This window comes from Octopus bimaculoides, chromosome 1, assembly GCF_001194135.2.
Source record: "Octopus bimaculoides isolate UCB-OBI-ISO-001 chromosome 1, ASM119413v2, whole genome shotgun sequence".
Classification (NCBI taxonomy): Eukaryota; Metazoa; Mollusca; class Cephalopoda; order Octopoda; family Octopodidae; genus Octopus; species Octopus bimaculoides.
In genome coordinates this window covers 152,350,846-152,367,600 of record NC_068981.1, presented here as the reverse complement: position 1 = coordinate 152,367,600, position 16,755 = coordinate 152,350,846, and the positions used below count along the sequence as shown (strand labels likewise).

Here is a 16,755-nt window from a genome sequence, read left to right as displayed (position 1 = left end):
CAACACCAGGCTCCAATCTAATTTGGCAGAGTTTCTACAGCTGGATGCCCTTCCTAACGCCAACCACTCAGAGTGTATAGTGGGTGCTTTTACGTGTCACCCGCATATATATATATATATATACTCCCCTCTTTGACAGATCAGTGACTATATGTCGCTTATACATTGTAACTTTTTGGTATGGTTTCTACAATTGGATAGTTTTCTTGTTCCCAACCACTTTATAGAGTATGCTAGATGCATTTTGTCACACCACCAGTACAAAAGAAGTTATTGTGTTCACAGTAAAGCTAGAGAGTCTTCCCTGCCTATAAAGAATCTTCTGTATACCATATTGTTTTGAGAACAAAATTATTTATAGAATTTTCATATTTTGAAATTATTGTTGCTTGATCTATGATATAATTGAATCAGAAATAAGTTTCACTTTTGATCTTACAATCTATTGCCTTTAATTTCATATAAGTTGATCAGTAAATTACAATGGTTTTTCTGAACCTTATGTGCATGTTACTGGTGACATATGTAATTTTATCACAATAGTGTCATGAATGAAATGTATTACAAACTACTGCTTCTTGAAATATCAAAAAAAAAAAAAACCCAAAAAAACCATCTCTCCTTTTATTTCACAGAATTTGATTTTTTTTTTATAACAGAAAATCAGAGCCCTGTTTGTTTTCAAGCTCATTCCTCTATGTTTCAAACTTCTTTTGTAATTCTTGGATTCTTCTATATGTATCAAGTTCCTATTCTGAATTTTGTTAGGAAAGTTAGATCAAAATTTCAAGCACTCAACCACTCTTTTAACACCTTACATAACATGTACAGCTTTCTAATGTCTTTCATTCATTACTAATTAAACAGCTGTTTCTGAGATCCTAGGTCAACATGAGCATGAGATAGGTTAGCAAATGCAAAATAGGATTGTGTTTTTATCCAGTGCATCTCTTACATTTATCTCCAGAAATATAGCATCTGTAATTTTACATTTTGGAATAAACCCATCCATCCATCCATCCGGCCATATGTACACATGTATGTATGTATGTATGTATGTATGTATGTATGTATGTATGTATGTACATACACATGCATACAAGCACACATACACAGAAACATATATAAACACACACACACACACACACACACACAGATAGACAGACAGGCAGTCAAACAGACATGCACACATGTATACTTAAATATATTACATGCATGCATACATACATTCACATGTAATTAGGAGTTTCACTCTGTATGTTACGTCTAAGAATTTATCAAATATGTCATTATTTTATATATAAAATTATGGAAAATTGATATGTACGTATATTTTAATTTATTTGTTATTGCAGATGATATGCTTAATGGGGAAGATCGTTCCACAACTCATATTATGGATGCAATGCAAGCTGAAACAAGAGAAAGTTATGAAGATGATAAATATAAAAGTATATTATCTAGTATGTCAAAACAAGAAGTACAAACTTCAAAATCAAGCAAAATGATGAAATCCCAATCTGTTGATGTTTATTCTTATGAAGAAATTATGAAATCAGACAGAAGAAGAATATCACTTGATGATATTGTTGACTCTGAACACATGGAATCTGTAAGTGAAATGATGTCAAGGAAGTCTTATCTTGATGAAGCATCACGAGTTGATATGACTGACAGTACTCAGAAAATGAATCCTGTCAAAACCAAAAAAGCAACTGAATCTGAAAGAAAAATGTCTCCTGATAAACCTGAAGAAGAAGAAGAGATCATATTTGAAAATGGAAATGCTACCGAAGAAGATGATGGAAGATGTCCACCTGCTATTATTAGCATCAGTGAAGATGTCTATACTAAAGAAGAAAAGATAGTGACATTAGAATGTTGTGTAACAGGTAAATTTATTTTTAGATCTAAACCTAAAATGAGTCTTATTAATTTATTAATGTTAAATTATGAATTTATTAATTAAAATTAACCATTAAATAATTTCCTCAAGTTGCTATCAAATTGCTATCAAATAACTTAACAATATATATTTGAAAGTCCATTTTTAGAAATGAAATCATGTTATTCTAACAAATTATTTTTGGTATATATAAAAAATTATATATATTATGTCAAGTTTTGGTATCTCTGTTTTATGTACCAGTGTTTTATTTTTATGATTAAAGTAGAAAACTTAATTGAATGAAGTATTATTTTGTTAATGATAATAATGCATTGCATATCCTATAAAAAAACTGATATGTATGAGGAATGTTGAATAAATTGTTAATTATAATAATTAATTGTTTCATTGTTAAAGGTTATCCCGAGCCTGACGTACAATGGTTTAAAGATGGAAATCCTATCAGATCTAACTATAATTTCACTCTAAGAAAGAAAAATGATAAGTACAGCTTGGAGATAGCAGCAGCTACAGAAAAAGACCGTGGAAAGTATACTGTTACGGCACACAATACTGAGGGTACTATAATTGGCGACATTATGGTTAACGTTGAGAGGTACTATCGATTTTAAAATTTTTCTTTGTAATTCTTATTTCTTACTCTTCTATTAAATAACAATCATTTGTGGAATTTTATTTTAGAATCACCTCATCTACATTACAATGAAACCTTCCTTTATATCAGTAGAGCTTAGGTCCACAGACTGAGTGAGACAGAATGGTAAAAGTGACATGATGGTTTGAGTAGAAGGATCCAGTGTTATTCCACCTTATACCGGAGAGTATGAGTGGGTCAGGTAGGTGCTGGAGGGGTGCCAGGGAGACAGAGACGGGAAGGTGTTAAAGTGGCAGAGAAGGGGAGAAGATAAGGTCAGTGAAAGGAAGAAAGGTACGAGTATGAGGCAGTAGAGAATGAGTACAGAAAGAGCATTATGTCATCATCACTGCCTGTTTTAGTGTACTTTTTGCCATGCTTGCATGAGAAAGTGATTGATAGATAGATAAATAGAGGGAGAGAGAGAGGGAAAGTGGGAGAGAGAGAAAGAAAGAGAAAAAGATAGAGAGAGAGGGAAAGTGGGAGAGAGAGAAAGAAAGAGAAAGAGATAGAGAGAGAGTGTTTGTGTAGTGTTGTGATTTGTCACAGTTCCTTGTGAAGTGCAACATCTTAAGATTGGTTTTCACCACTTCAGTTCATATCTTTCTAGGTTTTTCTTTTCCACAGGCACCATCCACTTTGAGTGCTCAACTCTTTTTCATGCAACTGCCATCTTCCACCTGCATCACAAGACTGTGCCAATGCAGTCTGATTCTTTTACACATGTCTCAACTCATTCATCATTCATGTATACAAACATTACCCATCCAGCAGAGCATAATTCCTTCATTTCTTTCTATTCTTCACAAATACTCTGCATTCAACGCCTGTATCTCACTATTACATAACATAATACTTTGCACACAAGTATCATACTATCTGCTCTTCATTTTGAAGAAGAGGCCCTTTGTAACTAGCAGAGGTTGTAACACCCTGAGTATTATACATTCTTACTCTGGTAAGTAAACTTTCAGGGCACCCATACACACTGCTAATAAGGCCGACTATACAAGAGAAACTATTAACTACCTCTCGGGAGTCATCTGAGCAGGTGAGCACCCCTAAACCACGAGGGGAGGCAAGATGCTTATGTAGGGTGTACAGTGACTGTCCAGTGGAGGATGGTGTGTGTGTGTGTGTGTGTGTGGGGGGGTCAATGTGAAGCTGAGGTTGCCAAATATGAGGCTGAGGTGACAACTAGAGTAGCAGTGTAGGCAGCAATGTCTTCATCAGATACGTTTCCTGTTGCAAGCTTAGAATTTCACATTCGCAGAATAGAATCACGTCACCAACTTTGTAAACCATCATGGTTGGAACCGATGTAAGGGGGATAACCCCATCTTGCCTGAAACCCTCCAGATGTATTTTTTTGTTTACAAAACTAACTGACCATGATGTTTTCCTAGCTCCAGTTGTAGAGAAATTATGTGCCTCCTGCCATTTGAATGAGTCACCTATACAGCTAAGCACTTTATAGGGGCGAAACCAATGGTCACACTCTGACCAGCCATTACAATCAACCTAAATGAATATATATGTTGCATTTTTAATCACTTGTTATTTCAGTCATTTAAAATCTCAATTATGTATACCTTGCATTTAATTTTGACTCTTTTTCTTTCCCATCAATTTGGTATACAAAATTCGTACCCACAGACCTTATGAAAATGATAACAATCAAACTATGTTGAGTGATTTTCTCGTATGAGTACAAACTGGGTCACTCTGCCACAGAAGCTCTACAGAATATCAAGCAGGCCTTTGATAATGGTTTTGTTGACATCAGAACTGTTCAGACATCAGAACTGTTCAGACATCAGAACTTTCATTCAGGAGATGATAGCCTTAAAATAAACTAAGGGGTAGGCCAAAATCAGTTATTCAGCATAATGGATTAAATGCTTTGGTTGAACAAAATCCAAGAACAAAGGTTTGAAAACTGTTTTTGGATACCTGTAAAAAATTGGAAAAGTTAAGAAAATGGATAGATTTGTTCTACATCAACTGAATGAGATTAAAAAAAAAAAAAAAAGCAGACGCTCAAAGTGTGCTTCTTATTGCTTTTCCAACTGGAAAAAGACCATTTTTGCATCAAATCATTACTTGTGATGAGAAACGGATATTCTTTGACAACAGCAGGAGAACAGGACAGTGATTAAGATGCAGGAAAATCACCTAAACACCACCCTAACCACCATTGCATCCTAAAAAGTTAGTGGTCACTGTATGGTGGACTGCAAAGGGAGTTATTTGTTATTCATTCTTGCAACAAAGAAAAATGGTAACAGCAACATCATATCGCCAAGAAATTGATTGTATGCATGAGAATTTGAAAAAGAAGCAACCCAGTCTAGTGAACAGAGATGGCCTAATTTTGTTCCATGACAATGCACGTCCTCACAGTCCTCAAGCTACGGTCCAAAAGTTGCAAAGCCTGAATTATGAGATTTTGCAACATCCTCCTTGTTCCCCTGATATCTCTCCTACTGATTATCACTTATTTAAGCATTTTGAGCTTTTCATAAGCAATAAAACATTCTTAAATAGAGAAGAGGTAATTGAAGCATTCGGACAGTGTATCACAGCAAACGATGAATTTTGTTTTTAAAGATGGAATATATGACATAGAGAAACGTTGGGTAAACATCATAAATGAACATGGATCATACTTTGAGTAAATAAATCAGTTCCCTAATGCTTCTGAAACATTTTATTGTTACCTTTCAAATACAACATTTCATGTAAAACAACCTAATATATGTATATATATATATATGTATGTATATAGTATACATGCTGAAAGCAAAAGTAGAAGAAATTGCCACATGTCAATGAAATTGGATCTAAAGACTGTTATTATTATTAATGAAAAGTCAATATTATAAATGAAATTAAATGACAAGAATTTAAATTTTATCTGTTACATATTTTTTTGCCAGTTTAAAAGAAAAACCAAAGTTCCTTGAAGAACCTATTTCTCAGAAGGTTAAAACATCCAAATCATGTATATTTTCCTGTGCAGTGTCTGGTAAGAATAAATGAATATATTTCAACTTTTATAACTTTTTAATTTCTTTTATGTCTGTTCTTAGAAAATATACAAGGACATAAGGTTTTATTATGTAAAATGGTTGGTAGTTTACTTTGAACAAAAAAAAAAAAAAATAGTGATAACTTTTAATTAATGTCTTTCAATCTAGAATATTATTTTTACATTTGCATTACTATCCTTAATTATGATTTATTCTAGAATAATTTCAGTGTTAACCTTTAGCATTTAAACTGGTCATGTCAGGTTTAAATATTCTATCTGTTTTATGTTCAAACTGGCCAGATTTGGCCTCTCACACTTACTCTTCAATGTCTTTCTAAAAATAAACAATAGTTTCTTCGAAACAATGCGTGATTAATTCAGTGCATATTAATTCAGTGCTAAAGGGTTAAAAACATTTTGCTATAGACAAAATGAACATAAAATATGAATCATTTATTAAATCATATGTCTGAAATGTTTAGATAAACTATTAAGAAAAACAATGATGAGCTTAATAACCTGGAAATTACTTTTAATGTAATATTATTAAAACATCTTCATTAAAAACTAAAAATTATTTTTAAAAAAAACTAAAAATTATTTTTAAATGATTTTTTTTAACTTCACAAGAAATAAAACTAAAATATACATATAAGTTCATATTTTTGTAAGGTTCACATTTATTTTGCATTAACATTTCTTAATAGGTAACCCCAAACCTCACATTAAATGGATGAAAAATGAGGAAATACTTACAAACAGAGAAGATATCATAATATATGAAGCACAAGGAAGACATATTTTGAAATTTACAAATGCTTCTGATCAACATATGGGGAAATATACTTGTATTGCAGAAAACCAATATGGTACAACTTCAACTGATTTTGAATTTGAAGTTGGAGGTAAGTGTTTGATTTCTCTTGAACTATTATTCTTCAAACATGACACTTAACAAGATACACCTTCTTTGTCTTACTTATTGATACCAGAATATCTGTGTCTTAGAACTTTTACTTCCATAATACTCATATTTAAACTTGTTTCAATGCACTTTCACAATATATTTCATCTCTTTACCAGCAATATCTGACCTATCTGAACAAGTATTAAATTTTTTACCTAAGCTCTCCTATCCAGAATTGCATTTCTTGAAATTCTTACCTACACTCATTCCTCATTTCAGCAACAATTCAGATTATAAATCACACTTTGTAGATCTAAAGTCATTGTTATTTATAAACCATCTCAGATGAATGATTTATGAAAATTGATGTATTTGGAAATGATATATATTTATTTCTTGACTTTTTCAAAAACTGCCTAAAATTTCACAAGTCTCAGTTTTAATGTCATCAGGCCAAAGTGTAAATAGCAAAATATAAAGAAAAGAGTAATCTGAATCACATTTACAGTTCTTCTCAATGTACAATATTGTTTTACTTAAACTTTACATAAACATTCATTCTTTTGAGTATTCTTGTGATATACAAACAACCAAATTTTCAATTGCCATATTAATTTTATCAGACTTACTTATCAAGCTGACTTCTATTTTGAGAGAACTTTCCTCAGATATGTAAAAAAAAAAAAAAAACCTTAGACATAATTCTTAAAAAAAAAATTGTTTTAAATAAATGAATTAGGTATTCTATCTTTATAAGTACTTTTATTCTTTTAGGATAACCTTTCACTGCTAGCTTAAACTTCCTACCAGTTACTCCCACCCACCTTTACATAATGTGGAGTAGCCATGTATCTCCTCAGTTGCAAGACTCTTTTGTTCGTCCCTCTCTCTGTCATACTTTAGCCTTTCAATATCTGACATAAAGCCACCTCCCACCTCTCGACTACTTCCCCCACTTAGTCATGGGAGTTTATCCTTGTTCATTTTCTGTTTTGCAACTTACTTAGCAACTTCACTAGTACTGGTGGAAAAAAAACAGCACCTAGTACACACTGTAAAGTGGTTGGCATGAGAAAGAGCATCCAGCTGTAGAAACCTTGCCAAACCATCCAATCCATACCATCATGGAAAATAGACATTAAATGATGATGATATATAAAATGATTTTGATGATCATAGAGATGATGGTGGTTATTAACATTTTATGATCATAGGATTATAATATAAAATTTGATGACGAGAGCTTTTATAGTTTGCTTGATTTGAAATATTTTATGTTCTTTTACATTTCTTTGGTTTCATGATTTTTATATGTTTTTGAAATTTAGATATTGGTGCTTACTTTTTGGAAGAACTATCAGATGTGACAGTAGATGAGAAGCAAATGGCCATTTTTACATGCATAAGTGCAGAGGAATATCCTTCTGTTACTTGGCTGAAAGATGGCAAGAAGATCATCGAAACTGACAGAACAGAAATAATAATTGACAGAAAACTCCATAAACTTATCATCAAAAATGTTACTGCTGAAGATAGGGGTGACTACACCTGTGTTATCGAGAAAGCCTCAACTAAAGCAAACTTAAAAGTAAATGGTAAGTTACCCTTTTTATAAGCATTCTCCACCAGATCTTAGATAACAGTAATGTTAATGATATAAGTAATGTTAATGTGTATGACAAGGGAGCAGAGATGAGCTTTGAGAAATTTAAATTTTCCATTTCAGTTATATTAATAATATTGAATTAGTATCATGAACTTACCTTCCTTATCTAGGTAGCATTAAGCTTCATAGATTTTAGTTCTGTTGCATAAAAGGTCTACAACTGGCATGTGCATAAACATGTGTGTGTGTGTGTGTTTGTAAATGAGCATATGTGTAGTGAAAAGTAAATTGTATTGTTATTAAATTTGTACTTTGTGATTGATAAAAAATGTCTTGAGTTGGATTAAAATCCTTGGTTGTTCTATATGAACATACCCTGTTCACGTTTATACATGTTTTTTGATAGTTTATTAATAAAGAATATTTTTTTACGAGAGCTTCTTTTTTGTTTTAGAAATAAACACAGGCTTTTCGAAAAAATTGACAAGTCTCACAGTGGATGAGAAACAAACTGCCATTTTCATGTGCGTAAGCATACAAGAAAATGTCACTGTTACATGGCTTAAAAATGGCAAAAAGATCAAAGAAACAGAAAGAGTTGAAGCAACAACAGATAAAAGACTTCATAAACTTATTATAAAACATGTTTCTGCTGAAGATGAGGGTGAATACACCTGTGTTATTGATGACATCTCAACTTCAGCAAAATTGAAAGTAAATGGTGAGTGAACATACATTTATTAGGTTCTTAATATGTTAAATGGTTCATAGAATAAACACATCATTGTTCCTTTTCCTGCAGATATATTATACATTAATTTTTTTATGGAATACAGCTGAAAAGTATCAAAGTGACATATATTTTCCCTTAATTTTTACTAAAATTTTATAGTTAGATTATCCTGTTAATAACTTTGATACAGAGAATGATATATTCTCATACATAACACATAACATACTTGAGAACTGTTTTCATATTTTATTAAGCCAGCTTTCGAAAGCCTTTCTGAACACTAAGCAATTTATACTTTATAGTCTGTATTATTTTGAACATAATGTGCATGAAATATGCTTGATGAAAGTGTAAAACTAAAGAAACATGAAATATAAAGGGGGTTTCAATGCTATGATTTTGGAAAGAAAAGAACACTTTGTAATGTTAGAGAAAGTTTTTCAGTATCAATAGTATAAGAACATTTTTGAGTGAATGGCAGTAATATTAGTTTCAAAGGAACTGGATCTGTTGTAGTAATGAAGGAAAATACAGCATAAAATAGGTGAAGATCTGGAGTCTGATTATGAAAAAGTAAAAGAGTTTGCTGACAAATATTTCTTTTCTGAAGGCAGTCAGTGACATTAGGGATCATATAAGTTTACAAATCCTAGATATGATAGAGTTTTGTCAATGTAGACCAATAATGAAGGGAAATCAAATCTTAATGATTTTTTGGTGACATAAAGAATATGTGATTTAGAAAAAGATACTGTGTATGGCATAATAGTGAAAATCATCCTTGAATTTTCAATGTGTTTAAGTGCTATGTTAAAAGTTGTTACTGATGAAGAAATTGATAATGTGACAGCTGTTGAATAGGTTACGTTTTGTCCATATAGAAGACTCTTTAGCAAAGAAGTATAATTTTCATTGCTTTTAACATCAAAAATAACCATAGTAAGGTTGAATTCACTGGTTGGGCAAAATATATTAGGATTAATTAACAGGTAGTTCAATAACCTAGCTACTTCTGTGTTGAACAAGAATCATGGCTATTGATAAACCTTCCTGGTTCATCATTAAAACTTGTATCTACTTTCACATTTATTTTTTTTTCTTCAATTGTAAAATTTTGTCTAGTATATATATATATTGTGATTCATATAAATTTATTGATTTCATATATATTACAGAACAAACTTCTGGCTTTTCGCAAAAGTTGAAAAGTCTTACTGTAGAAGAAAAACAGATAGCTATTTTTACATGTGTTACTGTTCAAGATAACGTTTTAGTAACTTGGCTGAAAAATGGTGAGAACTTGAAGGAAACCGAAAGAGTTGAAACAACCACTGATAGAAGACTTCACAAACTTATAATAAAACATGCTAATGCAGAAGATACTGCAGAATACTCTTGTGTTGTAGATGGTATTTCTACTACAGCAAACTTGAAAGTGAATGGTAATTAACCTTAAATATAATTCATATATCATTGTATAGCATCTGAGTTTGAAAAATGTATCATTTATCTTATCCAGCAATATTTCTTTAAGCAAATTGAATGCTCTCTCTCTCTTTCTCTCTCTCTCTCTCTCTCTCTCTTTCTCTCTCTCTCTCTCTCATGCACACACATGAGTATATGCATGTGTACACATGCACACTCACATGAGCACATATGCATGCATACACATATGAGCACATGAGTATGCACGTGCACACACACACACACACACACACTCGCACTCTCTCTCTCCCTCTCTTCTTTTTTTCCCCTGAAGGGAAATCATGACAGTTGAAATGTTATTTTCATTCATGACACTAGAAAACGATGTAGTCTTATTGTTGCTGTTTAACCAAGGTTACTTCTGACAAAGTAAGCATTTTGACTATGATCATCATATCTTTTCATACATGCTCAATGTACGACTATATTATATGGTGTATACTTTTATTTTGAAGATGGTGAAGTGTAATATGAGAAAAATTTGGTTACTATTTTTAGCAGGACAAGCATTAGCCAGCTAGATGCTCCCAAGCTGGCACATCTAAAGTTGCATTTTTAAATAATGGTCCCATAAGTTTCTATATTTGTCATTTTGAAACAAGGGAGTCTCTCTTAATTACTTAATTAGTATGTGAATTTCTTGTTCTTTGAGATATGAATATATTGGAAAAAAAAATGACTTAAGAATTCAATAATAGAGATCAATAAAAAAAGTACCATACTGAAATAAGTTTTTGAACCAATTTGATTTCACCAGTATTCATATGGCTAAATTGAGATTGTTGATTTTTCACTTCCTGTGGAAAGGATGTTTTGACTGGTTAAAAGGCTCATTAACTGTCCAAACCCTCTATACAGTGGCTTGGGAAGCCATGGCAAATGGTTCTCAGACAAGTACTGAGGATATGGGATTTGCAGAATTCTTAGAAAGGGATTGGTTGTGGTCACTGTTTGTTAGGCATATCTTTCCATAGTTCATCTCTTTAAAACAACTGTTGTCCTTGGTCAAGCAAAGACTAACATTAGGTGCTTGGTATCAGGAATGTTGCCAGACATTTGCATTTCTTTACCTGTTGGCCAAGTAGTTAGTGCTACATCAAATGTCTCATTCCACAAAGTAATTAGCTAATAACTGGAAATATTTTATACTGCTAATATTATATATAAGAATATCAAGAACATAACATTTCTTCTCTTTGCTAACCTTCAAGAATTCTGTTGGTTGTAATTTCTTCTAATTTGGCACAAGTTTTATGTTTGTAAGAAGGAATAGCATATTAGGGTGTTTATTCATTTCCCAGTAAAATTGGCATAAGTCGAAAGAAAAGGCTCCAACTATAATTTGAAACAACATCACATGCTGAGTTCATTAAATGTATACCATGTGCTTGCAAACTATTATTATACTATTATTATTACTCTATAAATTAACAATAATAACTACTGTTATAATTGTTCATATCTGTATCAAGGATGATGAATTGGTGGAATCATTAAAGCATTGAACAAAATGCTTAGCAGTATTTAGTTATGACTCTTTATTTCCTCAATCTGTATCTTGCTGAGGTCAACTTTGTCTTTCATCAACTCTGAAACTGACTACTGGAGTTGATGGTATCAACTAACCCACTTCCCCGAAAATTGCTGGCCTGTTAATTAGAAGCAGTAATTAATACCATAAGTAGCATCTAATCATAAAAGAATTTTTCATGATCAGTAGAATCCATTGTTGTGCAACAAAAAACTAATAGGAATTCTGTATTAGTTTATTAAGAAGTATATAATTTACAATCTCTTAACTATATTTATATAGTTATCTATCGTAGTACACATAAACATAAATACATTGAAGAACACTTTTTGATTTTAGAGCAATTATATTGTTTTTCACTGGAATAATAATTGTATTATATTTCAGAACTGACCACGGGATTTTCACAAAAATTGACAAGTGTCACAGTGGATGAGAGACAGATGGCTATTTTTACATGTGTCTCTGTTCAGGGTGATGTCATGGTTACCTGGATGAAAAATGGCAAAAAGTTAAAGGAAACTGATAGAACTGAGATGACAACTGATAGAAGACTCCATAAACTTATAATAAAACATACTACTGCTGATGATACTGGAGAGTATTCTTGCACTGTGGATGATATTTCCACTAAAGCAAACTTGAAAGTAAATGGTATGCTGACATTGTTTTTAAAAAGTATTTTCATATTAGTAAAATTATTAACTTTATGTCAGTAAAAGTAGTGAAATTTACATTTAAGCTAAAACACCAGTTTTCAGTGTTTCTCAATAATCTAACCCTTAAAAACAACAAATAGAGAAATCCATTACCATATTTGTTTAAGCTGAATATAATATATATAAAATTCTGCTCTAGATGATTGACACAGCAAGCTTATTATTAACTTCTATAATGGCATTCCTGTTGTTTTATAACCAGTAGTTCTGTAAATGGTTAATACCCGGCCCTCCTACAAAAATAGTATACTTTTTTGGGTTCACCTCCTTTTTATTAATGAGTAGACAAAACAGAGTTAGTATCCATAGAATGTTTCTTTTTTCCTATAGTGCTGGACATGCTAAAAAATTTTAAGCTATTTTAATTTTAGTAAACATAGTAATTTGTCTGTCCCAGCCCTCCTTACAATTCTTACTCATTTAGAGAGATCTACACTTCCTCTATGAGAAATGCTGTACGACAAAAGAAATTATAGGAGACTAAAATTAATGACTCTTATCCTAAAGTTAGTCAAAGCAATACTGTTGCCTTATACTGTTAAGGTGAACGGACCAACTTATATTTGTTCTAGGTTACTGAATAATACTTCACCAAATGACTGTGAGTACCTGGGAGATTAGAGGTAACTTTATATCAGTAAAAATGAAAACAATTTTCCACATCCTGTAGATTTGCAAGCGCTTTTGGTGATATTAAAATTTAGTGTGATGAAACTTAGGTCAAGGTTTGTGGTATATTTATTGAAGAATATATAGCTGAAGCTATAAATCAATCAGTGCTTCTTTTTAAAATCTATTGTTTCACCTAAGTGTATCAAGTTTTGATATGCAGCTATTCTAGTTTTCATTTTTGGATCATTAACATCATTTTAACATTCAATTTTTCATGGGTTAGACAGAATTTGTTGAGGAGGGTTTTCTACAGCCAGATGCCCTTCTTGTCACCATCCAAGATGTTGTGCAGTGCGACTGAACTGGAGCCACATAATTGGGAAATAAGCTTCTAAACTATGGGGCCATACTTGTGTCAGTATCAGTTTATGCAAAATATGTAATACAGAAACAGAATTTTGAATTAAAGGCACATTATCAAAACTAATGTGTTAGTGACTGCATTCACAAGTGATAACTTAGAAATGGCCATATGCAGTATATTTGAAAAGTGTAGATATAACACTGAAAATGGTATATGGGCAAACTTAATCTAATAATGATATTCAAAAAAAGCTTAATGATATTGTTGTCAGAACACACCATAGAAAGTTAGCAACACATAAATATCTTCAGCTTTATAACTGTAGGAAAAAGTGGATATTTAACCATGATGATAATAATAAAATTAACATCTGTTATTTTATAATTACAGTTGTTAATTTTCTTTAAACACAGGTGCTACCACAAAGAAATTAATGAAAGAAAATCATATTATCCATTTAGATGTTCTTCCTGTTTTCATGGGAGTGTATCCATTTCAAAATATACTGTTTTCTAGGATATAAACCTGTTAAGTTTTCTTAAATTTTGTTTACTATGTATACATTTATGCATTGAAGTACAAAATATTAACTATATACCATATAAATTTTGCAGCAATAACCACTGGTTTTTCACAAAAGTTGACAAATCTAGCAATAGATGAGAAACAAATGGCCATTCTTACATGTGTCACTGTTCAAGACAATGTTTTAGCTACTTGGCTGAAAAATGGTGAGCCCTTGAAGGAAACCAATAGAATTGAAACAACAACTGATGGGAGACTTCAAAGACTTATAATAAAACATGTTAATACAGAAGATTCTGGTGAATACTCTTGTGTTGTGGATGGTGTTTCAACCAAAGCAAAACTGAAAGTAAACGGTATATGAAAAATTGATTTATTTCAAATATTTTTAAAGAGAAAATGTATTAATATTATAAAATACTGCAAAATAATTTTAAAATGTAGATTTAATTAGTTGTTGTTTATTTGCTCTCGGGCAGAATGTTTAGTTGCTTTATTTATTAACCCACATGTAACAGCACACTTGTCACCCACTCTATCCAATGAAATTGAACTACAACTCCTCTTCTAACTGCATCTTTCTCTTCCTCACATTTCCTCTTCATAAAACATGATTGTTTTCCCATTCCCTTTCTTGCCTTCACTGCCCTGCTTACTGTATTGTTGCTCCCCACACCTCCAACACCCAACCCTATTTTTCTAACCAGGCTCTGCACTCAGCACTACATGTCTCTCATCTACTGTTTGCTGTTTCCTACTCTCTCTCTCTTCCTTTGGTCACTTTCTCCTCTTGTTTTTCCTGTGACTAGGTAACCAAATATATCCTTTACATCAGTACACTTGTTTCTGGTTCCTTTCTTGTACCTCTCTTTCACTCTCAATCTCTTTCCTCTCTCTCTCTCTCTCTCTCTCTCTCTCTCTCTCTCTCTCTCTCATTGGGTAACCATGTACCTCCTCTATAGCTACACACCTATTTCTGCCTCTCTATTTCTCTGTTACACTCTATCCTTTCATCATTTGATACTGGATCACCTCTTCTAATGCCTCCTCTATTGTGTCAAGACACCTGTTTCTGTCTTTCTGTCTCTTTGTCAGACTCTAACCTTTCATCCTCTGACACAAGTTCCTCTCCTCAAAAACCCTGTCAAAACAGTAACAGTAGCCTAGGGTAGTTTTTCTACCTAGCCAAATCTTGTCATCTGTCCTACCCAAGCATGCAAGGAAGATGGATGTTAAATGATGATATATATATATACATATTGTATATGTATATATATATATTATGTGTGTATATATATATTGTGTGTGTATATATATATATATATATATATATATATAGGTGCAGGAATGGGTGTGTGGTAAGTAGCTTGCTTCCCAACCACATGGTTCTGGGTTCAGTCCCACTGCATGGCACCTTGGGCAAGTGCCTTCTACTATAGCCTCGGCCTTGTGAGTGGATTTGATAGATGGAAATTGAAAGAAGCCCATTATATATATATATATATATATATATATATATATATATATATATATATATATATATATATATATATACATGTATGTATATGTGTGTATATGTTTGTGTGTCTGTGTTTGTACCTCTACAATTGTTTGACAACCGATGTTGGTGTGTTTACATCCCTGTAACTTAGTGGTACAGCAAAAGAAACCAATAGAATAAGTACTAGGCTTACAAATAACTCCTGGAGTCGATTTGTTCAGCTAAAGGCGGTGCTGCAGCATGGCTGCAGTCAAATAACTGAAACAAATAAAAGAATAAGGGAATAAAAGAACATACCAGGTGTGATGGCTAAATTGTCACCATTTTATATTTTTAATTTCATGCATGTGCATTGTTCATTTTGATTTTATCGACTACATAGTATAGTAGGGTCAGTTAGGCACTGTCTATGAGAAAATCAGCTCCATGACACAATTCACTCTGCCACAAATTTGGAAATGACATGCTGTAATGCTTGGCATTCGTGCTGGAAGCTCCAATAAGAACATTTCAGAGTGTTTGGGTGTCAATCTATTGGCTTGCTGTGTCCCGAAAACATATACTGAGAGTGATAAAAATCAAATACCCAATCAACATCATGGTGTTTGGAGTGATCACTAGTGATGGTGACGTTGTCTCCATTCATCTTCCCACATGGCCTCAGACTTAAAACGGAGGCCTACATCAAATGCCTGGAGGAGGTAGCGCTGCCCTTAGTGAAGAGGGTGGCTGCTGGAAGACCTTATGTCTGGCAACAGGACTCTGCACCATGCCACACAAGCAGAACCCAGTCATGGCTGTCAAACAATTTCTGCAACCACATCACCCCTGGCCACCTAACTCCCCAGACTGTAATCCCCTTGATTACTATGTGTGGGGTGTAGTGAGCAAAAGACCAACAAAACCCCTTGTAACATCAAGGATGAACTGAAGGCAAGGATTATGACAGCATTCACCAACTTAAACAAGAAGACCATTCAGAAGAGTTGCAGGAGATTCCAAAGTCATCTGAAGACCGTGGCTGAAGCCATTCACGATTTTATTGAATAAATTTACTACTTAGTATTTCTAGATATTTTCATGGAATTTTAGTAAAAATATCTGTTAAAATGAAATGTCAGTGTTATTTTCATTTTTGTGTAATTTAGACAACAATTTATTCACTGCACCCTGTATGTATGTGTGCATGTATATA

The 16,755-nt window shown here is 32.6% G+C and overlaps 1 protein-coding gene across 1 annotated transcript in view; it reads left to right on the top strand.

Moving 5' to 3' along the window:
• Positions 1–16,755, top strand: part of LOC106869541 (obscurin) — a gene marked incomplete at its 3' end in the record, with an annotated part of 380,350 nt that overhangs the window by 51,638 nt on the left and 311,957 nt on the right. Inside the window, exons 3-11 of the mRNA XM_052970280.1 lie at positions 1,356–1,892; positions 2,306–2,504; positions 5,483–5,571; positions 6,285–6,482; positions 7,813–8,079; positions 8,545–8,811; positions 9,999–10,265; positions 12,227–12,493; positions 14,149–14,415. Coding sequence (XP_052826240.1) covers positions 1,356–1,892; positions 2,306–2,504; positions 5,483–5,571; positions 6,285–6,482; positions 7,813–8,079; positions 8,545–8,811; positions 9,999–10,265; positions 12,227–12,493; positions 14,149–14,415 — 2,358 coding nt within the window. The remainder of the gene's footprint in view (positions 1–1,355; positions 1,893–2,305; positions 2,505–5,482; positions 5,572–6,284; positions 6,483–7,812; positions 8,080–8,544; positions 8,812–9,998; positions 10,266–12,226; positions 12,494–14,148; positions 14,416–16,755) is intronic.